The sequence below is a fragment of the Anopheles coustani genome, chromosome 2 (assembly GCF_943734705.1).
Source record: "Anopheles coustani chromosome 2, idAnoCousDA_361_x.2, whole genome shotgun sequence".
NCBI lineage: Eukaryota > Metazoa > Arthropoda > Insecta > Diptera > Culicidae > Anopheles > Anopheles coustani.
This window is the reverse complement of record NC_071289.1, coordinates 62609293-62637066: the sequence shown is the minus strand read 5'-3', so window position 1 is coordinate 62637066 and position 27774 is coordinate 62609293. Positions and strand designations below refer to the sequence as shown.

The 27774-nt window shown below is 44.5% G+C and overlaps 1 protein-coding gene across 1 annotated transcript; it reads right to left on the bottom strand.

Annotated features, from left to right (window-relative positions):
* Positions 1–1000: 1000 nt before the first annotated feature.
* Positions 1001–27642, bottom strand: LOC131262644 (ubiquitin carboxyl-terminal hydrolase 47). The gene is made up of 16 exons (XM_058264696.1): positions 27315–27642; positions 10050–10254; positions 8338–8445; positions 7270–8267; positions 6769–7066; positions 6468–6683; positions 6225–6392; positions 5856–6134; positions 5018–5125; positions 4572–4935; positions 3958–4499; positions 3023–3177; positions 2607–2940; positions 2386–2515; positions 2028–2223; positions 1001–1939 (listed from the first exon to the last, which is right to left on the bottom strand). The coding sequence occupies exons 2-16, from the start codon at positions 10236–10238 to the stop codon at positions 1786–1788; spliced, it is 4239 nt and encodes a 1412-aa protein (XP_058120679.1). The 5' UTR covers positions 10239–10254; positions 27315–27642; the 3' UTR covers positions 1001–1785.
* Positions 27643–27774: the final 132 nt, after the last annotated feature.

Genomic DNA, 27774 nt, shown 5'->3' with positions numbered 1-27774 from the left:
GTCAAACCACCATGAAGATGTAGTTCATTTTTATTCAAAATTGAGGAGCATTAGTTCTGCCCTTGCACCGAATTTTCCACCAACATTGAAAATTTGTTTAAGAAAATGTTAACCGTATAAAAAAACTAACAATTTTAAAAACATATTTTTTCATAGAATTACTCGCGTTGTTGTGGATTAACAACACTCGTAATGTGGCGCACATTTTCCTATTCATATCAGCAACGAAACGGTCCATTGGACGATGTCCTTAAATTAAAAGCTTTTGTGCCCCTAACCGAAAGAGTTATAAACAATGGATAACATTATACCAATAAATCTAGCATGGCACTTTATGGTATTATTTTCGGAACGAATTTAACTCAATACCGAGGATTGATTTTTACACATTTTTCTTACTTACGTTTATTTTCGTAACTTTCTCTCATAGTTTTGCGTTTCTTTCTCGCTTCTTGCGCCCCCAAAATTCTTTCCTTATCACGATAAGATGATCTTCTCCTACAGTGGACAGTGCGCGTGCAGTACTTAAGCCGTCGCGTTATCGTTTCCTTTAGTTAAAGCGATCTAAGTTTAGTTTTCACAGTACACCCTCATCCTGTCCGTGGTACGTGTGGGCGTCGATGTTAACCCGCCCAGCGAGTGTTGTCAGAAGTGTTTAAGGTTAACGAGCAACAACAATGATCTGGTAAGTGGTTGGACGAACGAAGTCGCATTAATAAATGATTTCACTTCTATCTGAACGCACTACATATACGTAAAACATCGAATCGATAATATAAAGCAGGGGTTTCCAAACTTTTTTTAACGCGGGCCGCATTGGGTGGAATAACCGTAGCGTTAGGTCACATTTTCCCAAGGAGGAGAGGGTCTCGCGGGCCGTAGTTTGAAGACCCCTGATATAAAGCATGGAAACAAACAAACGACATGCAGCAGCAAATCAGCCGGAAATTGAACGAGCGCGAATTAAATCTCTAAAAAGAAGGATAAAACAACGACAAAATGGTATATTACATTGGTTTTATAGCAAAAAAACAGAAAAGAAATACATGATCGCAACGCCACGCAAACTCGTCGTCATGACATTGACCAGGCCCCGGGAACCTGCGATAAGTAATCAGCATATTGACCAGCTGAGAGCCACTTTCCTAGCTTGCGATTGGTTTTTTCTTACACACTTTACTCATTCTTACCTTATAGAGACACATACACCCCATACACAAACACTCTCTAAATCATTCGTTCCAGATGCCGATTGCGTTGATCCTGCGCTACTCTGGCTGGTTTTTCATTCTTCGTTGCCGGTGTATCTGTTAACTTTACACATCAAGTTGTTGGAGCACGCGCCGTGTTGGCTCGAACCCACAACACACTAATTTACACACCGTACTCGCGCGTTCAATTTTAATGTGAGGGGAATAAAGGATTTTAGGGATACGAAAAAAAAATAATAATAACCGTGAAACGAAACATTCTACCGGTTCTGACCAACGACTGAGATCAGTGGTATCGCGTAGGAGACAAACACAACCTCTGGTCTTCTCTCGACCAACATAAATTTAGTTTCCTCTCTTTCTCGCTCATGGTCTGTCTGTCTGCAAGTCTACTGAACTACTCCAACGGTCCAGCAACGATAATGCGCGGAAAAAATCCACCGTTTTATCCTCTACAGTTGCTCTACAGACAAATCTTCTTGCGCTTGCTGACGCCACCGTCGCCGGCACCACCATGCACATCATCATTGTTATCATCACTACCACCACCAGCGCCGCCGGCGGTCGGTGGCGATCAGTCGTCAACCTTCTTAGGCGAAGCGTCCAGGTATATTTTGAGTGCCCGCTCCTTCCGGGGCGAATACGTCGAACCGGTCCGGGTGGTGTCCTTCTTCGCCAACTCCTTGCGCTCGTCGGCCGTCAGCTCCTTTAATGGTTCCGTACGATCACTGCGCGAAAGAGCAATAGGGGTTCAGGGAATATAACCAAAAAGTATCAAAATCCATCCCAGAAAAAAAACAGAACCAGCCTTCTTACCGATAGTAAAGCAGGGTGCCGTGGATGAACAGCACACTGTCGTCCACGGCGTAGTGCGGCTTCGATATCCAGTTCAAGCCGTGAATGTTCAGCACATTGTCACACTGGAGCGACGAATGCTGTATTCTCACGTACTCAACGTTCTCCACTGGGATGCCGCTGATTTGAGATAGTCGTTCTTTCAACTCGAGTTCCTCTGCGCGTAACATACACATGAAAAATAGAATACAAATATGTACTCGTTAATTCCAATAAGGGAGAAAAGGCATCCGGCGCCATGTTTAACTCGATAACTACTTAAAATAAACTCACTCTTTGTTCAGTGAGTAAAGGTATTAGATATATTACATCTACTCACCAGTATGAAGGATTTCCTGGAAATTTCCTAGCTTCCTTTCCGACGGAAGCCATCTTCTTAGCAGCAACACTGCATCATTCACGTCATTCGGTGTGACACGCTCGAGATCTTCAACCTCTTGCAGGAATACCTTATTTCAGCCAATAAAAAGTGGAGAAGCAAATGGTTTAACACCGGATTACCCAAACCGGCGGCGACAACCGAATTGTAACGACACTTACCTCTACCTGTTGCGTCAGGGTGACATCCTTACCGATCCGTTCATCGTCCTTGTAGACGGCGGCCGGATATTTGATGCCCTTTCGGCGCAACCGGCAGTTGTTCATGTGCAGGTGACTGTACTTGTGGTTTTCGCCGTGCGTAGAGGCCAGGTGCGCCAGAATGTTGGCCTTGACCTGCCCGAACGTCTGGCCGTTCTTGACCACCATCGTGCACAGGAAGGGCAGCTTGTCCATCTCCTCCGTCATCTCGTTGACGTTTACGTAGCTCACGTTCAATTTGTACTCTCCCTTGCGCAGCTGGCGGCCCAGCTCGATGGCAAGCCGTTCACCATCCCTGTTAAGGTGAAGAATGGAATACATTGAAAGATGAATTAGGATCAAATAAAGAATACATCAGGGCTATCACGAAAACTTACTTGTACTCAAATTCATTCAGCAGATTAGCGGTATCGTTGTTCTGGTGATAGAGATTGCCTGCCGAGAAAACTTTAAAGTATTCCATCGATATCTGCAGGACTGACTGGAGCCGGTACTTTAGGTACGCCTGGCTGGATCGTTTATCGATGAGGACCTGCGGGAAAGGTGAAAGTGTGAAGTATTAAGAAAAGTTTACACGATCCGCAAATGCAAACACGAAAGCAAAGGTTAGAAGCTTTTAGAACATTCTATTACGTGTGATATTTCCATCTGTTAAAATTTTATTTTTGACGGCCATTTTAGTTCACACAATACGATTTGATATACAATACGGGAAATTCCTATGAACGCCAATGACATCAAATTGGCCAGCCTTTGCAGCATGGCCAAGCACATCTTACGCTATTCTTCTCTGATCCTCACATGGAGCTCTCGAACCGGTCCGAACTTAATCTCCGGTGTATAATCGTGCAATCAGGATGCCCTAAAGATTCTATATGGAATTTAGGTTAGGACTTCGTGCTGGACAATCCGACAGAGTAAAATTATGCTCCTAAAACTCTTGTTCCATTGCCTTGCTAAGGTGAATCCCGATGTCCTTTTTAATAAGATTACGCGCCTGGATCCTTGCAAGCGAGCCATCGGAATATTAATTTCCAAACGAAATAACAGACTTTCGGATTGGTCATCGCTTGTTCTTGTTCTACATTCTATAGAGTATTTTTAGTAAATCCTGATCAGACAAGCAGTTGTTGTAGAAACAATAATCTTTTCATTTTAAAATGGCTACTGTATCAATAATGAAAATCTCAAATTAATCTAAACTTTTTTAGAACAGTAGGTTTAGAATTTAAAAAAAGGGTTAAGTTTATAGGAATTTCGCGCACTGTAGTGTATATTAACGTAGAATTTACATTTCTTTTCTTGAGCTCACCTGAATATGCTTATCGTTGTCACCACTGCTGGTGCTGCGTGTGCAATCGTCCGCAGAGGTACCGTTTCCGTTGGTAGATGTACCATTAGTCGATTCCGTGCTGCTTCCGGTGCCTAAGTGTGTCACCTTGAAGTAGTACTCTTGCGTTTTGCATTCTTGCAGGTTTTGCAAAATTTTCGCATCTTCGTCCTCGCCGTCCTCATCGACGTCCCAGTCATCATCGTGGCTGTATTTGAAACCGTTGGTTTTGGTGGTCGGAGTGACGCTGCCGCCATTGGTACCGTTTCTGGCGGTGTCACCATTCACTAATCCGGCCCCTGAAGTACCATTGGCCAAATGCAATCCTCCTCCGTTCAGCTTGATGTGCCCGAAGTCATCCTCGACTAGGGTACGGTCGTTATCACTCAGACTACTGTCCTCACTGTTACTGTCACCAGCGGTCGCCGTGGCGTTGCTATTGGCTGCGGAGCTCACGTCGGTGCCGACCAAGCTGGCTAACGTTTCTTTGGATAGGCGGGGAATGGCCAAACTTTCGAGGGTTTCTACAAACAAAATGTGACGAGGAAACTGAGCGTTTAGTACGCGAAATAAATATCATCCACTTCCACTACTACCTTGCTCCAGATTGGGCAGCACGATGTATAAAGCTACCAGATGGTCCAACCGCTGGATGAAGTGCAGAAACCGTTGGCTGTACTGATCGGCGTCGTCCGCTATCGTTTGGGTCGGCGGTGGTACTACCACCATCACGAACACCTTGCAGTAATCGATGAAATGCTCGTCCGCTAGGGTCGCCTCCTCGTTCGCTAGCAGCTTCGGAGAGTTCTTGTGCACGGTCATGCCAACCAGCAACGACTTGGGGCTCTGTTTCAGCTTCCGCGCAATAACGGCTTTGTATTCCGCAACGGTTTGCGTCAGGTTGGCACGGATCGAGAGTGGGCCTTCCACATCGCGGCTATTGGGGTCGACTTTGTACACCTATCGGGAAAGAGAAACCACACGATTGGTCATGAGCTTGGACAGCATGGTTGAAATTAGAGCAAAGAGGTGTCAACATTACCTTCGTCATCACACCCTGAGGTAGATATTTCTCGAAGGTTTCTCCTTCCTCTCGTACTTCCAGCAGTAGACCGTCGCAACGCTTCAGCTGTGACATAACTTCGTTTATCTGCAATTCATAATAAAATGGGGAATGAATTTAGCTTGGGCTAGGACAAAAATGTAGACCACGTTGAAGAAAATCCTCTGCTCTATTCAAAGTGTTTTGTTGTATGGGAAAATTGGTTCGTGAAATTTTGGACAACATGTTGAAGAAAAACAACTTTTCTATTCAATGTGTCTTCCCGGTTGACAGAAATTTAAATTTATTTAATTGCTTTAATTTAAATATCATGTAGTTCCAGCAAGAGTCCCAGCAATCTGCCATAGATAAACTTGCTGTAACTACATGATAGCTGCTAAAACTTTGAATTTTTGTCAACCGGGTTGTTTACTTTGTTTATAAGAAAACCGTTAACACATCCCATATTAATGAATGAAAAGAATCCGTGCAGCCGACTATCTTGAAGAAACACACCAGTTTTGACGATTGGGCTGTCCAAGTAGGCACAGGACTGTCAGCACTACTTTATTTTAACTTTTAAGCGAGAATGGCCTACAAAGGAAATGTGTAGTTGAAGCTGAATGACTGTGCGGATACTTTCTTGTCTGACAATACGACACCAAAATATTATTATCTTCAAAATATTATGTACTCTAAGAGATTTTGGTAATCTTCAATTTATTTAAATTGTAATTTGAAAAACCAAAATCCGAAAAAAAACTCCATCTAATCCGTATTGCAAGAGAATCAAATACCTGGTAATAAATTATCAAACTACGATTATCCACTGACGTACCGTTTTATCTTCATAGTCCTCAAAGCTGCGCTCGATGTTCAGATTTTTGCTATCGTATCCGACCAATCGACAGCGCTCGACGGGCACTACGCCCTTTAGGTGATGCATCCGAAGCGCCTCTTGAACAGTCTCCGCCAGGGTCGAGTTGTTAAACAGGGCCATCCGCTGGGTCTTGACGATGCGGGTGTGCGGATTTTCGTACGCCACCTTCAGGCGCGTCATCTCCAAGTTATCGCGACTGGGGTTGCCTTCATGATCGCGTATCTTCGCTACCAGGCGCTGAAAAACGGATATGGTGCGATTAAGAGAGAAGCTGTGGAATCCGGCCAAAAGTGTTGTCAAACGAATAAGCAAACCAACTAAAAATACCTTTATATGGTCCGGAAACTGTTCCTCCGAAATGGGTTGGGCATTCTTTTCACCATCGATCTGACGGTACATCAGCATGTAAGCGTTGGTGCTCGATGTGTAAGCACCGGTGTAGCTCGTTTTGTATGACCCACCACCGAATGATTTGTGTATATCCTCCTGGGTGATCTGTGTAGGTTATTTAACCGAAAACAAAATGGTGTTATTCTCACATCAATTCCTTTTGCTGATGAGGAGTCTTACCGGTTGGACGGTTTGATCGTTGAACGAGTACCAGCGACTGCTCTTGAAGTCTTTGATGTACGCGTAGTAATGACCACCGGATGCGCTGCCCGAGTGAATCATGATCGCAAACAGCTCGTACTTGTATGGACCGGGTGCGTTGAAGCTGTTGTTCAGCGGGGACGATTTGCTGTTACCATTGGAGCTTAACTCCATGTCGATACCTTCGTCATCGTCCTAAAAATTGTATAAATAAAAACGAAACGACTATTTAGCCACAAGAAATACCACTAATGAACTCATCCCTAGACTCATGTCCTACCTGCACCATAAACTGATCGTTCGGTGTCGTCGTTGTCGATGAGACGGACGTACCACCGTTCTGGAACGAATCTTCCTCCAGTGCTGATCCGCTGTCCGTGGTACTGCACTCGTCGGACTTCATGAAATTTTCTGCCGTCTCCATCATCATTGGACCAGTACCGTTACCGTTGCTAGTGGCCGCCGCTTCGGCGGCTGCAGCCGCAGCCGCGATGGTGCTGGTGGTCAACTTGAAGTCCGACGAGTCGGACGAGGCATTCACGAAATGGTTTAGGTTCAACAGCTCGGGGAAGGTGACTCTGGAGATGGAAAAGTAAAAAGATGAAAGGTTTACAAAATAATCATAAATCAATCTGCAACGGCTCAAAAGAATGTTGTTCCCAAATTGCAGTGCTCAATTAAAAGGATAAACAAAGATATTAAACCGGCCATTCTCTATGTTCTGGTATTTTTGAAAATAATCGTTTGGAACTTTTATATACATACGGAATCGATTTCTTACTTGTCATTCAGCTTGATGCGATGAAATGATTGGTAGTCAAAGTCGAAACGCTTCAGATGCAGTGTCAGGATGTACGGGAACTTGGTAAACTTGAGCCCCTTGTGGGCGTCACACTTTTTGTTGCACTTGTCGCAGAAGTACTGGTTGGTGTCGTTCAGTATCTCCGGCTTCACGAAGCCCTGCAGCGCTTCTTCGACGCACTCGTTCGCCACCGTACTGCCGAAGGGTCGCACCGGCAGCGGGATGTCCAGGAACTTGTCCTCGCGCTGCTTCTCGGTGTTGCACTCCAGGCACTTGACGTAGTCGATCATGCGCCCCTCGTACAGCCGGTTGATCAGGTCCGCCTGTTTGGTGTTCCGGAACTTGTGCTCGAGCGCGTCGAACATCACGCGGCACAGCTCCTGGATGTCGTGCTGCTGCCAGCCCTCGGCCGAGTCCCAGCCGAAGCTGCGCGTCAGATCGGTCGTTTCGACCGCCGACTTCGGTGACGTCTGCAGGTTGACGAACAGCCGCTGCAGCTGGTACGGGATCGATTTGTTCTCGTTCTCCCCATCGAACTCCCAGTTGTACAGCGCGTTGCGGAACTCGGGCGTCATGTAGAGTGCCTGCAGCAGACTGTTCAGGTAGCAGGTCATCGCCTGGTTCACCAAACCACGGTAGTTGTGGTGCGTGTCGCCCCCACCACCGCCCAGACGATGATGAAAACCATTCGTGCTGATGATGCTTCCGCCGCTCATGTTGCCACCGATGTAGCTCGTGGGCGTCGGATTGGTGTAACGCTGGCTGCTGGTGTCCGCCTCTGCGCTGATCTTCGTCTCGTTCTCCATATTAACCTTGCGCAAGGGTATGTTGCGCGGCGTCCGATCGCTCGAGGGCGTGTCGAACGGAGACGACGGTAGGGCGGGCGGATTGGGCACATTGTAGTTACCGGGCTCGACCGGACTGGCCGACGCACCGAGCGCTAGATCATCGTCGGAAGACATGTCTTCTAGTGGATCCTGGGGAAAGCGGAAAAAACATAATTAGAGCGTGAGGAGAGCCGTTCGTGTTTTATTACAAATCACTTACCAAAAACTGTAAATCACTGACACGTGGTTTGATGATTAGTGAGTTGGGAATATCGAACCTTATGCCCACATCGGAAAGCTTCTCCTCCTGTTTGTCTTGCAGGGAAACCTAAGCAAAACATCAAAGAAAAAAAAAGAAACCATACAAACATATGTCAGCTTTAAATGGAGAGTTCTTTTTTCTATCAGAAAGAGCAATCATTTAATTCTAAAAGTTTTGTATCATGGCCGTCAAGACGTAGTTGTTTGTTTGCGGATAAAAAAAACGTTAGTTGATTAAGATCATTTTTTGATCTTCAAAGCCGCAGGCAGTAGAGAGCAAAACATATCTATCCAATCTACGGGGAGATTCTTTTCTGATTCTTTTGAACGTTTCGGTCGCGAACGAGAAGAATTATTGTCATGGCCCATAAATCATATGAGAAGCGCGCAGCAAGAGCAAACATACCAAAGATATCACATTCCTTTCCGCACACCAAAAATAACTTTTCTTCACTGTTAATGGTTTTGGCGTCAACACTCTCTGTCGAACACTTGTGTTCGTGTTGTTTAGAAAAGTATCGCTAGAAGATGCTGATTTGATTTTCAGTTGCATTGTAGATACATAATTTTTCATTTTCACTAAACTATAAACATATTTTTGAAAGGAAACGGCTTCAAATTGGAAAAAAAATCATAAGGCGTCTTGCTACGCCAAACGGTGATCGGCAGGTAGCTGATCAGCAACGTTCTATGAAACGATGAAGTATGAATCAAACAAGTAAATATCAAGCAGAATAGCAATTATGATAGGCAGCATATGCAGCAGCATCAGATGCGCTCAATGAATGCCACACCTCCGAGAAAAGTTTCTACCAACCGATCGCAGGCAAGTCGAAGATGGGTTGAATATATAAACGCCACGCTTGGGCGCGTGCAATAGCGATTAAATGTTATGAGATAATTAGAAAAACATTTCGCAAAACCAAACAGGGAAGAGGTTCGATGGCTTTTCGTGGCGATTCCAAGCCTAGTGTAATCCGGCGTATGTGTGTGTGTGTCAGCGACCCGGCGTAGAAATACTACACATTCTTATACTCCTATCAGCGCTCCTGATAATGGCATGCACATGAGGCAACATAATTCTCAAGAAATTAATAAGAATAAACCAAAGATGTTCGGCTCAAATGTATGCTGCTAATATTCGGCTCAAATGTATGAGCATCTTTTGGGCAGCCAACAAAAAACCATCATCATATTGGAAAGGGAACTTTTCGTGATCTTGGCATTGGAAGCGCCGAGGTCTCGTTAGAATTTGCTTATGCAACCGACGGTTATTTTCGAGATAAGAATGAGGATTAGAAAAAGATTATTGTGGGAAAGTGTTACGGTTCGATGAATATGAAAATGGAGTGATTTCATTTGCTGATGCTGCGCTAGTTTGTTGATGGTTCACTTAGTGCAATATTATGGTTACGCTGCCATTGCCTCAATGTAGTGGGTGGTGATTCACGTGCCCGATTGATTCATGGTTTAGCTAGATTTTTGTTGTTGTCCTTTTATTCTAAGGGCGATATTAGAATGCCTTGGTGCATATTTGCTTCGTATGCCTAACACAGTTTCTTTCTTTTGTGGTTTTTTTTCAATGACCATCCGCGACCAATGGCCAAACAAGGCTCTTCCAAATTTCTCTACCTAAGCGAAGCAACATCCCACCGCGGATTCACTACTTACCAAATCGTTCGTCAATGGATCGACCAGGCTTAGGTCAAAGTCGGTGTGTGACGATTGCAGTTTGGCATATTCGTACAGCCTGGCAACGGTGTGATGCCGGCGGACTGTCACGGAGAAGCGCTTCTGTTCTGCGTCTGGCCGGGAGTCGTTGATTACGCAGCGCGTTTCGTTGTCCTCCGCGCATACCATGTTATTTTGAGTGTGTCTGAGATGAGGCGGAATTCGGGTGACGAAGTACGGCGCGTGTTTGTTGTATTTTTGTGCAGTCATCAGTGGAGCATTTCGCGATGTTACCAACCGGCAAGGAATCGCCCGTTTTTTTATGCGGGAAGGAATTGCGCCCGAAGGGAGAACCATGTGAAAAGAGAGAAGGAAAAATTGAATTAGTTAGTGTATTATAATGCATGATTTTTGAAGAGTGGATTTGCTATTCAGAGCACAACTACACCGCGTACGTTTCGGCTCATAGACCACGCGTACTTATCGGCTCGTGTATTATAACAGTTTGGTGATGAATTCTTTAAATTTTCAAATATTTATCAGGGTTTTTAGTTCCTATTTTAGAAACAATCATAGCGTCTACAATTAATATCCCGAGTCAAAGATAAAGCCCGAAATGCCATTTGATTAGAATTATCCCATTTGAAAAAATAAACAACATACTTCCATATAACCATAGAATCAGTGGGCCAAAGTTGTGCCATATGAATCACATGCATGTAGCATTGATGAATCTTTCACGAATCTTCATAATTCTTTGATGGCCATGGATCGAGCCACCAAAAATACGGTCTTCCCTTAGTATTTCATTAACTCTTCGGGTTTCACGAGTCTGTTATTTATCTGTTAACACGTTAAGCGCTATGCCCAAATTGCACTGCTTTCCGTTCTGCCAGCAATTCGTAGAAACGCCGGCCTACCTAACGGGTTCTGTCGGTCCAAGCAGACCGACGCCGGCTTACGGGGAAGAACACTGTCGGCCCCACGGGGCCGACGTAGCGCTTAACGTGTTAAAGAGACATTCAATTTCATGAATCTGAATCCAAATTGCCCGGCTCTACAGTGAACTAAACATGTGGGCTAGACGCTTGTAATAAACACAAATGAGAAAGTGCTCATCCAAATCGTTTGGCAGTCAAAGTATGACAAGAGGACTAAAAGAAGATCAACTGATGACGGTCAACGCACCTCAAGAAAATTCTGAAGTAGATTGTACTACTTATAAGCCAATTGTTTCCTTGATTGAAAGCATAAATAATACATACAAAGGATTACATTTGTTATCATCAACTAGAGAAATGTTAGTAAATATCAGCAAATTATTACTGGAAAAGTATCATATAGGAAGCAATAATGAGTCCTGGTAAACTTTTTCTTAACGACTCCAGGGCGGACTGAAACGGTCCACTTATTCAATCACGTTTTCTTCATTGAGTCGCACTTGGAAGGATTCTCGGTGAACTTTTCCCCAACAATCCACACGGGTGACCTATTGGAACGCTTGGCGCAACTTTCTTACAACGTCAGCTAACGTAAGAAAACGATTGTGTTTTGTGGTTCTACTTTATGTAATATTCGTCCCATCCTGCCTCCCTCCCTCCCTGATTCGTCTCTTCTCAAACGCTCCTCACGTTGTTGGCTGGCTGTGTTCGAGCTCCCAGGGTAGATAAATACTAATACACAGTAAAGCGTTACACGATTCGGCCCATGAACCAAATAACAAACCATCGACCTCCGACCCGGCGACTATCATCCCCCCTCCCCCTTCACCAACACTGGCCACACAGTGTTGTGAAGTGAATTTGGGTGTAAGTGGCTCAGAAGGCGCTTTTTAAACAACATTCCTCCGCTACCCAAACGGAACCCACCACCCTACCCCAACCCATCGGAAACATGTTCCTACTTAAGAATGAATATTACCAGCGCCGCCGAACATGGCCCACAACCCATAGAGAGTCAACCCTTTCGTCCCCCTCTTCCGAATCTGGCGTGCAAATCGTACATTTCAGACGCCAGAGGAAGCAAAAAAAGGATACCGATGAAAGGGACAAACAACGAGAAAAAAGAAAGCGCAACAAAATACACATGCTATTTATTGGTTTTCGGTTTCGGGCGACGCCACCTTGGGGAAAGAATGGAAGAATTTTGGCGGCTTGGTTGGATAGGTGAAGAAGGTAGCAGCGGAACGCAGCCGTGGGACAGAGGCGGGTCGGTAGCAGCCAGTGGAGATGTGTATGGTAGGTGAAGATTTAAAAATAAAATCCCAAACACATTGGCACCGGCCACCGGCCACCGGTGCAGGGGGTTAAGGGGACGAGAGCGTGCGAAAAATTGTTGTGGGAAAATAAGAGAACTATGGCTGACAATTTTGAGGAAAATTCGGTACCTTTTGGTCGCAGATTAATACCGATGTTTGTTGTTTTTTTTTTGTTCACCTAATACAAGTAAAATGAAACTCCTGAATCAATATCAATCTTAAGAGGAAAATTAATTGCCAAGAAAATTATTAAGAATACAAATGAGCGAACTAAACGATCACATCTATAAGAAGAAGCTATTTGCACCCGGTTTAGAATGCACACAAGACCGTGGGTGAGGCAAACTTTAACCCACGCGATCTTCTCAATGCCAGATGAATGCTACAAAAGTTGATCCATATTAAAATTTTCCAACCAAAATTGTGTAGGATGATTCCACCCTGCAACAAACACTATTTTTAACACCCGTGCGGAGCTTAATCGAACTGTATATTGGGGAAAATATGTAAAAAAAGGACACACCTTCCGATATAAACCTCTCTTAAATCTTTATTTTTTCATTCCAAGAGGAAAATTTCAATTGTTTGCACACAACACAACAAAAACGCCTGGCGAACGTTTTTCGCAATGCGCGTGGTGCCGATGAAAGGACATAATATTTACACATTCCTCACAAATCCCACGGCGTCTGATGACCTCGATCGGTGCGAGACAAACAAGCAACTGTACGCCAAAGCAAGGAATTTTCCCATTTTCCGATTGTTTCGGTGCAACAACAGTTCGTTCGTACGGCGATCGTAAAGTACAACAGGCCACACAAAAAATGTCAAAAATTCGTACCGGGCGTCACACGGCGTCAAATACTGTCCGCCGTGTGGTGGGAAGCGATGGATAATTATTTCGAAAGGATATCGCACAGTTACATAAAATAACTGCCTTTCATGGCTCGCGGGATTGATGATAATCCATCCACATGTGTAATGATAATAATCCATCGATAAGAAGAGGGAAGGGAAAGATAGTTACATCGATTCGCCTACATTACACGCATTATCATCATCAATATCATTAGAACACCACCGGGAAGGAATACACACCAAACACATGATGATGCAGCGAGGGAGGGATGGCCTGGCCTGCCCCTGCCGCAGAAGCACTTGCTTTCGTTCTCCCCTTCTCCTGCGTTCCCGGACCTGTCCGTCCGTTCGGCCGTCCGTGAGTAATCCGCACAAAAGCGCACGCGAGCTAAAGAAATGTGTTTTCCCCCTCGGTTAAGCAGGCAGGCAGGTTGTTCCGTTTTGGTGGCGCAATAAGTTTTTCGGAAGCCGACTGGATGACGGCGGCGACCGGACCCGGTTGACGTAATATGCCCTCTCTCGCTCTCTGTCTCTCTCTCGGAGCACGCGCCGGATGTTTCTTCACTTTTCCCGGTAGAAACTATGTTTGCAGCGGAACCTTTGAAAAAGTGTTTCAAAAACTCCAGATAGGAACAGGATTTTAAAAAAAAACGCGTTCAAACTTTTGTTCACTTCAAAGCAAGAAATTGTTTTAAATGTCCTTCATGAACAAACGGTTGCCATCAAGCACTGTATTTCACAAGATCCGCGTATTAGACAATCCACTTTCCTCTCGATCGTGTCTAGGAAAATTGTCACTTAATTGTCCCTTTTTTTGATACACACAAAGCGAAGCGGCATATGACAATCTTTACGGGCATAATTACATATTCAACACTGAAAGATCGTAGGGCTTTTGTCGAAAACTACGATCCGGGTCAGTTTTAGAAGGTGAATTTCCCCCCACGTTGGGAGTCGAGTGAAAATCTTCACACACATCCACACTAGCACCATACGGCCATCGAAATCCGTTTCGCGTCGTGCCACGGCGGTCGAGACACAATTCACGCACGTCTGCCTCCGATCGAAAAACTAAACTGGTTGAGATTCGCTAGCAAACGGATCTCGGAAACCACCGGGCGCGGGCGAAATAAACTCGATTGCAGCCAGCCGATTTTTCCTCCCAACACACGGAAAATTAAACCCACAGTGCCAAAACTACAATCGCATGAGAAAAATATTCTCTTCACGTTTGCTGATCTCGCATTTCGCGTTTTCTCTCTCTCTCTTTGGCCTATGATCGTGTCGGGTCGATCTCGTAAGCTGCTAGATTCACCGCAACCAACTGATGGGTGGATGGAAAAAGGAAAAAAAAAGCTCAAAAAATAAAAATCTCTGCTCACTTCATCGTTGAAGATCGCGTGTTAAATCGCGAAATTCGTTCCGGATTATCTCAATTCGTTGGTGGTGGGCGCGATTACCGCGAGAGTGAACACACCCGTTAACTATCCCACACACCACGCCTGGATGGAACCAACATGAGACCCCCGAGTGTTTTCTCCCGATCGCCGATTTTTCTCCCACTTTTACCGAAGATGCAGAAAGTAGCAGAGTAACAAACGCATTCGACGTCTCGCCGTCTTCTCTGGCTGCACACGATCCTCCCGGAATCGAAAATGGACTACACCGTGGCTACTGGGAGAACGTAGGGAGATGCTCCTAAGAAGCCATGTGTACGAGACCAACCCTCCCTTTCTCGTGCATTACACACACGCAGACAACGGACGGAAAATATTTTACCACCCCTCCAGCCCAGCCAGTCAGCCAACCCCCACAGCAAGCCCATGCCATGTTGGCCTGTTCGTGCAACTCGCTATTTTGGTTCTAAATTTAGCACCACGGTATCGGTACAGCAACTTTCCCTACGAAAAGTCACCGAAGAGCCGCAAGATGGGATTTTTGCTGCGCACCGAAAGACTCAACCCGAGGCACTCGTCGAAGTAGTGAGTAGCGTTGCGATCGCCACCAAGATGATCAAGGTGCAATAAAAGTGCAATCAGGTGCTGGATGACGTGAGATAAGCAGGGAGAAACGCTTTACGACACATGGTTACAAATAAAAAAGGCTAAAATGAAAATGGAACGTTTTTGCGGTTAACCTGGGGAATTAGCAAAATGTTATGGGGAAAAAAACTGATAACTGTTTCCAATAATAGATGAAAACACAGTTGGCCAAATTGGAGATAATAAAATGGGACGCTCAATAAAATGAGACGATCTGCTGTCTTCTCGCAAATGTGTAGAATTTCCGGAACCTAATATTTATCTGTAAAGTATACATTTATTTTCGATAACTCTTTCATTGTTTAAGAATGTTGAAAACAGAATCAAAATCGATTCATTTCACTAAGATACAGCCCGAAATGTGCGCCAAGACCAGAAAAGTAGATACGCAAGTAGAATGAGACAGGTTGGTTTCGATTCAGTTCGATGCACTCGAGATGTAGCTTATCGTCGTTTTAGCTGCACATTTATTAGTTGGCCACTATTGTTCTTTATAGACGAGGACAAATCAAAATTATCCCAGCAAAATTAGCAGCAACAAACTTCAATATGACGATGATATACTTAAAGCCGGAGACGCAGAATACAGGCTTTTTCTATGAATAGAGCAAGCATAAACGAGTTGATCGCCTCTTTGAACTCCGGCATTGTACCGAAACGATCTCCGGAATATGACATCTTGAAATCCATCATGGCATCTATCAACTTCGTTACTGATAGTATGCACTCGAATATCAGATCCTTAAACTTCATTATCGGATTGTCAGATAGTAGGCTGTGTTTGTTGTGGGTTTCATAGATGCAAATTGTGTACACATAAATAGTCAACCATTTGAAAAAGACGTTACTGTTTTATAGAAAAAGGCTATAAAGTTGGATAATTTTATGATAGGAAAGTTTATCAATTTCATTAGCGAAACCGTTTGATCGAGAGCACATTACTGAGAATAAATAATTGTGCAACGTCAACCTGAAAGATTCATTCTCGTTGTTGGGTGATTCACCCCCGTGTAAAGACTACTAAGACAGATTCGTTACTTCCAAGAAGATGTGCCAGCGACATATCAAATATCGAAAGTTCGATGAAAGAAGGCTAACATCCAATTCATGACACAAGTATCGATGCTGTAAAATTGATACCGATAACGATTTGTCACAAGTCTGTTTGGGTTCAGTAACTTCGAAAGGACTATTTGTTTGTTTAATTTTTTTTTTCTCCTAAAAAAAATCTAGTTCGACCTGTTAAGGCCTTTTTCAAAAAACTGTTTCCATTTAGATACATCCTGACCTGACACCCAGCAGAAGTCGTGGTTCGCGAACCGGTGATGGTTTTTCCAGAGCCCCTCCGTAAAACACATATGATTGCCCTTAGATCGCAAGGACTATTGCATCCGTACAATAACAGACGAAACATTAGTGAATGAAATTTACCGCCCATTCCACACCCACGTGCAAAAACTGGTGGGTCAGCGGAATCTTCTCGCGATCTTTGCGATCGCGTCTGTCTTATAGACAAGCACCAACAGCACCACCCACCATCACCACCACCACCACTATGTTACTGATGCAGTTTCCCTGTCCTTTCCTAATCCAATCATTTTTGTGCGCATGTTTCCACCACTCACTCGCTCGTCCGCCTTTCCTCTTGGGCAACATATGCCAGAGATTACGCCTCCGCGCGCCACTAGAGCATATGCTGTTGGAAGACGTCGGTAAACCATCTTCCGTGGGAGACCGAAAAGGATGGGCGCAATGAAGAGGAAATGTGCAAACCATTGCCACACCGTCAACCGAACGGAGCACGTTGTCCTCCCGCCCAGATGACGTCGCGCGGCTGGTTCTCTCCGCCCAGGAGCAGGAACCTATTTTTAGTCCGATTGATCCACTTGCGGCTGTGTGTGCCGGCTCGCTGCACCATGTTGTTCTGTGTAGTGTTGGGTCATATGAATCTTTCGACGAGATTCATTCACATGAATCTTTTACGGAAGATTCATTCAGAATCATTCATGAATCTCTCGGGATTCATGAATCTCTCGGGATTCATGAATCTCTTGGGATTCATGAATCTCTTGGGATTCATGAATCTTTCGGGATTCATGAATCTTCAGATTCATGAATCTTCAGATTCATGAATCTTCAGATTCATGAATCTTCATGAATCTTCATTGAGAGATTCATGAATCTTCGTTGATTAATGAATCCTTAGGGATAGGAATCTTTAGGGAACAAACTAAAACAGACAACGACGATGCTTTGCCCCACCGTAGGAGGTACAGTCTGACAAGAAAGTATCCGTACAGTCATCAATTTTAACTTCAAGCCTAGTTATCTCAGCGACTACGTGACCTAGGACAACCATTTAAACGACATATCGTAGATAAACTTCTACTATATCCAATGAGGTCTTAACATTTCGAAAAAGTTACTTGTAGGTCACTTTGTTTTATAGAAACCATAAAAAAGGCTCAAAATCGATGACAAAAAAGTATCCGTATATGATGAGTATTGATGATGTGCCATCGGTACCTGATGTGCCAATATGTTACAATCAATGCCACTTGCCTCAATAATGGCCAGCAAGTGCCAAGGCATCATTTTTTTTTTCGAAAGATGCTGGAAATTTGACCCGATTTCTATAATGTTTCTAAAGGGGTCTTTCGACAAATGTTGTACAGAGATCGATTCCGTAGACTTTGGGAGTATCGTCAACACTTGTACGGTCTCATAAAGTGGTATTTCTTGGACAATACATGGTCTATTCTTGGGATCGTTATTTTACTCAGAGAGCATATTATTGAACATTTAAAGTTTAACCTAGCCCTGGCTTGTCCAAGTGACAAAATGGGCGAAGTATACTATGTCCCACAGATGATTCATATTTAATTCAATATTTCCAGTTCGATTAATGGTCTTAATGGAACACCATAACACAAACTCTCAACTACTGTGTTTTATAGTTGGAACAACGTTGCTCGTAATGATGGTTGAGTTCGACGTCTGGTGTCTATTGTTACTCGTTTTTTGGCCAAAATTGCTTAATTTTGTCTGTATATAGTGTATAAAACATTGAGCCTACACGCCAATGGCATCTGTTGCAAATCGTTTGGAACAGTAAAAGATAAATTTTGGTCGCTTGTGGATGCGCCACAAATTTAGTGCTTTATTCACGATTATTCGATTTACAACTTTTAAATGGGGCTTGCCTCTACAATTCTCCCGCTTATATACGCAAACCTTGGGTTGGCGTAATCCTAAATCGGTGTAATCGGTGTAACTACACCGTAGTTTGCGCCGGCTTGTTGACGAATATCAGCAGTGTCAACCCTGCCTTGTTTCCATTCGTGACATTCCTCCCCTCGTGGCACATAGTGCCACTTTATTGTTTTAATCTTGGAACGTGGGGAAACATTAAGTTTACATGCTGATTTTTTTGCGCCTAGCCGTAACCTAACAGGTAAGTGTAGTTTAACTAAGAATTTCATTAACACGCCTCCTATATTTTTAGACAACTGCCATAGGGTATTTGTCGCAGTTCCTAAATTGATGACACTGGTATCGACCAGTGATAACGATAACGTCGATTCCCTTGCACCTAGCAACACAAAGCAACAAAGCTAGTGCTAGTGACCCCACGAGACACGTCGGGGCAACCAAAAAATGCCAGTAGCATTTGTGCTCCAACCGTCGCGCCTGCCTTCGAAGCCGCCGAGCACCAACACACCAACGCCTTCGCAGGTGCGGGCGACCGATCGCCTGACCGCATCATCCGTTCACAACCATCCTTTTTTGCAGCCTTCGATGTGGGGCACAGTTGCATGTTGTGATGCTGGTGGCTGCCCGGTTGCTCGCTGCCGCTCGGTCGTGGATGATGGTAGTGCCGGCGAGAATAACAGTTAGGATTCGGAGTCATCGCAATGCAGCATGGATCCTGTGCCGATAGTAGCAGTTGCTTTTGTTGCTGCTGCCAATGGTCATGAAAGGATGTCCAAGCCTTCACTAGTTTCGGCCGCAGGCGCCCATGGAGCTTTGAAATCAATCGCGCTGGCTGGATCGGTCGTACTGGTTGGGCTGATCGCGCTGGCAATTTTTGGTAAGTGCCAACTCTTTTGCCCGACACTCGTAGTCGTCTCTTCTTCGTCGTCTGACTGCAGTGAGATAGTGGGCTCGTACTGTCCAAGGGAAGCATCGATCTCACTAGTCGGTTTTTTGTCGCAGGAATCCACATATGCAGGCTTGGCGAAGTCGATCGCGCAGGGTCCGAACACCGTCCAACCCAATGGAGTTTGCGTCGCGATAGGTTTATCCCAGCCTCCGTCGTGGTGCAGCAAAGCCTTGCCAAGATGGCAATTATCAGCACCTTTGGTAGCGTGAACATTTGCGCCGTTTCGTGAACGCCGGAGATGCGCAAGGAAACTGCCACCGATTCCGCCTCCAACCTGGTCGTCCCTCCAGTCCAACTCAAGCAGAACGGACTAGACGCTCCGCTCAACCCCAGCCGTTCAATCAACTCCTGATCGACAAGTGTTGATGAAGCTCCTTCATCGAAGAAGGCAAAAGTGTCCACGGGTTTATCCTTACCGTGGATTGTGATAGGTACGTACCGAAGCAGCACGCCATCGTTGGCCGTCGTATGAGTGTAACAGTGTTTAGTGGGTGCGATTTGTGTGTCGATGAGTTCGCGTGTCCGTGTGCCCGTGTCGTTGATCTCACCGTGAAGAAGACATTGATGAACATCCGCGCATCCGTGTTTCGTGAGTGCTGTGATTTGCGTGCCGTCTGTGTGATGCCGGGATGCGGTCGGCGTCGTCAAACGCCAAATCGTTGCGAGGCCTCCTTCGTCTTGCTGGTGCACATCCGCCATCGCGCCTCGCTCCTCCCGGTCGTTGCACTCGGCTGGGCGATCAACCGACGCCATCGCGCTATCCTCGCTGTGGTCAACGCTCACGGTACGATCAGCTGACGCCATCGCGCTAGATGCCCCTCGGTCGACGCACCCAGTAACACCTTCGTTTGGCTCAGCGCTGCGCCACGGCGCTGGCCACCTTTGGCCATCCGTTCTGGACGACTCGCCCCTTTCCGTTGCCAACAGTCGTTCCACCAACCGCAGCTCCCGGCGCTCCATCTCGAGCTCAAGCTCGCGACGCTCGATCCGAAATCGTCGTTTCTCGATTTCGAACTCGCGCCGGGCCAAGCTTAGCGTTGCCGCTTCGGAAGCACCATGTCCGCGGGTGCTCCGATCGCATTGTGACCCAGGCGGATGGTCACGACAGCGTCCGCTGCTGGTTGGGGGGTTGGCAATGGGAGCGTTCTTCTGCTCTACGGTTTCCATTTGATGTCGTTCCGTCGCCATCGTTTTCGCGGGGTTGCACACTCTTCGGAATTATAACAACTTCTCGCGCGAAATTTATCGATTTCTTTCCGCCGGTCCGACACTCTCCGGGATTACACGAACTTCGTACGGATTGATCGATTGAACGATTTTCGTCGCGGATTAAACACTCTCCGGGATTATATTAATTCGCGCGACTGTGACTTGTGGAACGCACAATAAATTTGTGGAAACTAAATTTGTGGAAACTAAATTTGTGGAATGTTGCAAATCGTTTGGAACAGTAAAAGATAAATTTTGGTCGCTTGTGGATGCGCCACAAATTTAGTGCTTTATTCACGATTATTCGATTTACAACTTTTAAATGGGGCTTGCCTCTACAATTCTCCCGCTTATATACGCAAACCTTGGGTCGGCGTAATCCTAAATCGGTGTAATCGGTGTAACTACACCGTAGTTTGCGCCGGCTTGTTGACGAATATCAGCAGTGTCAACCCTGCCTTGTTTCCATTCGTGACAGCATCAAAATACAGCGATTTGTAAATCCCCAGTCTTTCTTATTCTTTCCTAGGAAATGAAAAGTTTGCAACTTACAATAATGCAATGTAATTGTTATTTACAAAAAACCTTCTTAAGAGTTGAAATCCAAATCATATGATTGATGCACTAGACACTTCGTTCGTCATGTTTGAGGACTCGAAGTATGAAGAACTTAATAGCTTTTCGAGCAATCACCCTCCCATAGCGATTGGGTAACCACGAAAGGTGTCTGTTTGCGGGGTTTAGTCTAGTTGCATCCTGGTTAATTCGACAAATTATAAGTTCCTGAGACTTAGCATGAGATTTTTCACAGGGTTCATAAACTTGCCAAGTTAGGTTCCCTTTACATCACAAGAAAAAGATAGCTCTCTATCGGTTGCAGCTGTTTGCCTAGTTTCACCGGCCATTTCACGTTAAAATATAAAAATAGTAGATATAAAATTGTTGCCGCCATACTTTTAGACACTTGATAACTCTAAATAATGACTAGGCTGATATTTTGACTACTAGAACCTCACCAAACCGGTGTTTTTGGTCAAGAAAGTCGGGTGTATGAATACTTTTTTGTCATCGATTTTGAGCCTTTTTTTGGGTTTCTATAGAACAAAGTGACCTACAAGTAACTTTTTCGAAATGTTAAGACCTCATTGGATAGAATAGAAGTTTATCTACGAGATGTCGTTTAAATGATTGTCCTAGGTCACGTAGTCGCTGAGATAACTAGGCTTGAAGTTGAAATTGGTGACTGAACGGATACTTTCTTGTCAGACTGTATATATTTTCCCATCATCTCCTATTTTAATGTAGTGGTTGCGGTTGACAAAAATTCAAATTTTTTGCAGCTTTCATGTAGTTACGATTACCGAAGAATGCACTTGGAACGCATGATCGGTTCGCTTAGCAAGAACGCATACTCGAAACGCATACTCCAGACGTTATATATAATAATATATATATATGATAATATATCTTTACTATTAATTATACATATTATTTATAGACATGTTAACCGTTACCCGTTCAACCGCCTACCTGGGTAGTTTTTGGATTTATGTTTTTAAATAACTCTGGATTGGATTGGCGTATCGGCATGAAACTTTTAGAATGCCTAGAAAAACTCACTTTCTATCGTTTTACTAAATAAAAAAAAATTTCCAAGGAATTTAAATAATTTTTATTCGAGTTTTTCGGTTGATACCCCTCAAACGTTTAACCGGACTACCCGGGTAGTCCATACATTTTGTATGGAAGATTCCGTTTTCCTGTACTTCAGACCAAATAACTTTTTATCTAGACGTCGGGAAGATTCGAAATTTTAAGTTTGGTAAATTAGCTCGCGAAAAACGCGACGTCGCTTTAGCTCTTGTCAAATGTCAATTCAAAACGTAAACAAACCGACAACTGGACAAAATGTAGACAAACCGAAACACAAACGCGAACAAAACGAGCAATATTCTCCACGAAACATCGGAGTTTTTGTTTTACTACTTAATTCTACTCTTCTGAAATGTAGTTCAGTTATAAAACTCCGTTTTAATTGATATTCTTACCAACGTTTTTCCGGTGCCGAAACGAAAACAAACTGGCCGGTTGACAAAAATTTAATTTTTTACTGCTATCATGTAGTTCCAGCAATAGTCCCAGCAATCTGCCATGGAAAAACTTGCTGTTACTACATGACAGCTGCAAAAAATTTGAATTTTTGTCAACCGGGTGCACTTCATTAAAATAGGAGATGATGGGAAAATATATACCTCCAACGGTGGGGCAAAACATCGTCGTTGTCTGTTTTAGTTTGTTTTCTCAGTGAATTTCTTTTGCGCCAAACTAACCAAGGTTGAATGAAATACGTAACTAAACAAATGTGTCAAAATTTAACAAACTTTTTGGGCCGAATTTGTGCTCAAATGTAATATATATTTCCCAAAACTCCCCTACCTCTATCGCGCTTTGCTGTTCCCTAAAGATTCCTATCCCTAAGGATTCATTAATCAATGAAGATTCATTAGTCAATGAAGATTCATGAATCCCGAGAGATTCATGAATCCCGAGAGATTCATGAATCCTGAGAGATTCATGAATCCTGAGAGATTCATGAATCCCGAGGGATTCATGAATCCCGAGAGATTCATGAATCCCGAAAGATTCATGAATCCCGAGAGATTCATGAATCTTCATGAATCCCCAAAGATTCATGAATCTTTCGTTCAGCGATTCAGATTCATTAATTTTGTTGAAAGATTCATTCAGATTCATGAATCTGAATCTGAAATACACAACTCTAGTTCTGTGTTCTACTTGTCCATGGCTCGAATTTCCTTTCCGGGGCAATGTGAGTAAGTAAGTGTGGAACGTAAGTATAGGCACGTCGTCAGCGTGTAGAGGGTCGACGGTGCGAGGGAAGTGGGCATTAGAGGAGCCCCAGCGATGGTGAATCACAGAGTTGGGCAGGAAGTAGCAGGGAAAATATAGAACGAATCTTACGTGCGAAGTAGTGTAAAACGAATCCCTCCAAGGGTAGACTTTTTAATTTAAAGAATTGGATTTGACACCTACTTCCCCTGTTGAAGATGTGATGTAATTTTTCAGCAAATAACTCCACACAACCGGTTCCGCGGCCGGGCCACTTTGCGACAGAAATCAAACACACCACAATGACGACACAAACTATTAACCGATTGGAGCGATCACTTACGCACTAGGGTCGCGAGAAAGAAATCACTACACGGACGGTGAAAACCGGCGAGTTTTAAAAGTACCCCACCACTTATTGGTCAATAATTGGCCAATCGCGAACCAGAGCACCGTAAGGTAATTAAAGAATGAAAGGAAGGCACTCGAAGGACGAATAACGTGATAAAAAACCAACAGTCAACAAACCTCCTCGGGAAGAGGAGTATTACTACTTCCGCCTTTTCAGCTTCAACTAAGGGCCGTTTTTAGTGGAGTAGCAGCAGCAACAGCAGCAGAAGTGGCACACTTGAGTGATCTTCATTTTCTCTCGTGCCACTCGAAGATGGGATTTCACCGAGCTTACGCACGTACGCACAACAAACCGAGTGGTGATGCGAACGACACGACAAATCTTCGACTGACTGAGCCGGAGGACCAGAAACTCTTCCGTCGACCCCCCAAAAACCGGGCGACATTTACGTTCAAATTGCAAAACCTTACGAAAGGGAGTTTGCGGGGAGGGTGGGGTCAGGATAACGGACTCGGGATACAAACACGCACCAGAAGCGCGCCGCGAACTGCGTTGAAATCTTGGGGATATTTTTACCGTGCAAAAACAGAGCAAAACCGAAGGGAAAATCAAACATGAAAACATTAAATTGTGCTCGACTGCTTGCGGAGGAATGGAAAGACACCGACGATCGTCACCGTTGAAGGCTGGCGGGTGGTTGGCGCCACAAGGGAAGGGGCCACCCAACCAAAGTACTGATAAAACAGAAGTTTGCTGGTTTGTGTTGGCCGTTTGGCATACAGTTTTACCCCCGTTTCTTGCTTGCGTCTTGATCTTTCGCCGATCTCTACAGCGTCCTGATGCAATGCTTTTTTTCTTATCTCGCAAATTCGTTCAACGCGAGAAAATCACCTTGCAATGGCCATCTTCTTTTCGCACCCGGCTAGTGGAGATACTTCCCAGGAAAACTCTCGTGAAGATTTCGGTATTACGGAAGGCGAACTTCCTCTTCCCGACAGTGTGTACATGTGTGACACACGCAAAGTTAAGTGTGTACGTCATGACCGATGGCAAGGCCGTAAGTGTCGTGTCTCGTTCGCCGTCACATGATCGCCGGCAGTTTGTTGAATCATTAGAATACTGTTGTTCATTGGCAATCTTCTGCCGCACTTCATACCGGAAAAGAAAATAAAGTTGCCTTATTCAAAGTGGGTTGGTTGCAGGGGATTTTCACGAACTCATCGTTTCATGTTAGTACAATTTAACGCTACGCAAAGGGCATGTTATTTTACATTTTACTTTGATTTTCATTTCCCAACGCACTCTCATCATTTAAGTTTCTTTTTCCTTATCTTCAGCATTTTCAGGAGATGAAGAATGGGACGTTTACTTTTCACTTTTGGGAAAGCTTTTCCATAAACATACTTGTTTTGGTTCATCGATCAATGGTTTACACACAAAATGTGGGCAAAAACTTGAATGAAAAGGCACCAAATACATTCAAACATACTGTCCATCATAATTCGATTGTTATTGCAAGTCCAGTGAAACACAATCACTTCCCCAGACAAAGTTTGCAAACAAATGTGACCTCTAAAATAATCTGACGAATTATTCACGAGGCTGGATTATATTTGAACGCGTTAAGCGCTATGTGCAAATTGCCCTGATTTCCGTTCTGCAGTTCCGATTCGTAGCAACCGGCTCTGCCGGTCCGAGTGGACCGACGCCGGCGTTCGGGAAAGAACTCGATAGTTTGGGATAAAGTGGGTAATTTTTTTAACGAATCCACCTGCAATATCATAACAAGATTCCGTTCTTTCACATATACCTTTGAGCCATGGATGGGTGATTTTGAACAAATATCACTCATCATTTCCCATTTTCATTTCTAGTACCTTATCAATACGATTGGGCCAAAATGGGCGTTTTAATAATTGATCACATACTTTTCCAACATTCTTGAACCAAGTCAAAAAATGTCCACTGATTCATCGTCTTCCACACAAAGTGTTAGCTAAAACCGACAATTAACATTGGTATTTTTTTAGGCGAACTGAAATGAATTACTTGAAAGGTCAACGTTCGCCTGGAACGCTGTTGTAAAGAGGATCCTGTATCAAAAATACGATTAAGCTGTGCACCGAACAACGAAAATGTTATCATTATGCAAGTTCGTGGATGGTGCATTAACTTTTGCCTGCATCCATATGCAAATACAAACAACAACACATACATACAGAGTCAATCGCGACACACATACACACACAGCCTGCATTTGTGGAATCATTGCCACCTGCTGTGCAGTTTTCCGTTCCGTTGCAAAACTGCAGTGATATGGAAAGATGGTCCAATCAGCACACTTTGTGACGTTTCAACACACAGGAAGCTGTTTTTAGCACTTTCTCGACGTGGAAAAAATATTAGTGGCACGGCGAATGACCTGCAAGCACATCCGTCGGAAGTGCGTAGAACGTACGAGTTCAATACGAATTACAAATGAAGTACGTGACGAAAGTCTCGCATACCTTGGGGTTTCAGCACATGCTCGAGTCGATATCTAGGAAACTATTACATTCATCACACTGGCGTTGACTGCAGGATTACTTCATTGCGATTCTGGGAATCATAAAGTTCAATCCTCACCCACTGAACTATACACACAGAATGCATTTCCTATGCGGCTTTTCTTCTCACAGGTATGGTTTTTCCGATACGATTCTTTGCGAAGTGCAAATTTGTTTTTTCCTTCGATTTTTACCCCACTTTCAGCAGCTTGCTTGGACGTCATTTTGACAGCTCAGCGCTGGCTCCTATATGTTCCAGTAAATTTTGACCGCAACGGTAGCAGCAGCAGAAGCAGTAACGACCAAGCGGCGGACGATGTAATGGAGAAAAAAAGGATCGGAAAGTCGTGTTGCCATGCGAGGGTAAAGGAGGTCGCGTTCGAAGGGAAGTAAAAAGGTTGGATCGAAAAGAAGTACCACCGGCCATGGCGGTGCTATCGCGTATCTCTGCAGTGACAAAATAAAACGTCACTGAATATTTCGCCGTTCGCACGCCGCCCCCACACCCGACGTGCGTGTTCTAACTATGGCACGACAAGGGCTGACTGACCTCCGGTTTGGTTTTCCTCCTTTGCATACCTGATCTCCAACGCTTACCCCGTATGCAATAGATTGCGTAGGATCGCTCAACCTTCCTTCTTCAACGCAAAACGTATCCATAGGGTAGGGACGAATGGGGTGGAAAAATGGCACTTTCTAAATGCACGTAGTACACCAGCAACTCAAAACTTGGAATCGGGGGCTGGGCAAGATGGGCGTACTTTCTGGACCTTAACCGAAGGAAGAAACAAAACGTAAAGATTGCTCCAATCTATGTGTGTGTATGCGCGCGTGTGTGTGTGTTCTTCAGCGGTAAGCGAAGAAAAACGAGACAGCGGAAACAAATTAGAAAGAAAACGTGAATAAGTATACAGGCCCCTCGGAAATGGTGTTCCTCCAACGATTCTTATGCTCGAAGAGCACGGGTTGGGTTTCTTCGTACAACTCACTTGTGCTCCGGATGTTGTTCTCGTTCTGTGGCAGGCAACACAAAACGCACGTACAGTTAGATATACGCACAGATTTATCGTGCACTGCAGCACTTTGGCTGCGACGACACCGGATTCCGTACGTCCAACTTCGTCGCACTGGTACACACAACGATGGCCGAATCAGCAAACCCGCTTGCACGGCAAAAACACACAAATGTTCACACGGCAGTCCCGCGACGGGCTAGGGGATGAGGAAGGTGAGGAATTCAACCCCTATTCACACTGCGCCCAGCGAACGAGCAGTAATATGCTAGACCGGGAATTCGAACGACCATTAACAAACCACTCGACGTCGACAACTGATATGACAATTCCTCACGCCGAGTTAAACTAGCCAAGGAGGATTGCTTGCTTTTGCGCTTCCTTTCGTGCTTCAAGCTCTTTCCCGTTGCTTTCTTCTACGCCACTTTTGCGTACA

Coding starts and splice junctions, on each gene's coding strand:
- LOC131262644 (XM_058264696.1), bottom strand. CDS start 10,238: ATGGTATGCGCGGAGGACAACGAAACGCGCTGCGTAATCAACGACTCC. Junction 8,268..8,337: donor TCAGTGATTTACAGTTTTTG/GTAAGTGATTTG, acceptor CGCTTTCCCCAG/GATCCACTAGAAGACATGTC. Junction 4,500..4,571: donor GCTGCCCAATCTGGAGCAAG/GTAGTAGTGGAA, acceptor TTTTGTTTGTAG/AAACCCTCGAAAGTTTGGCC.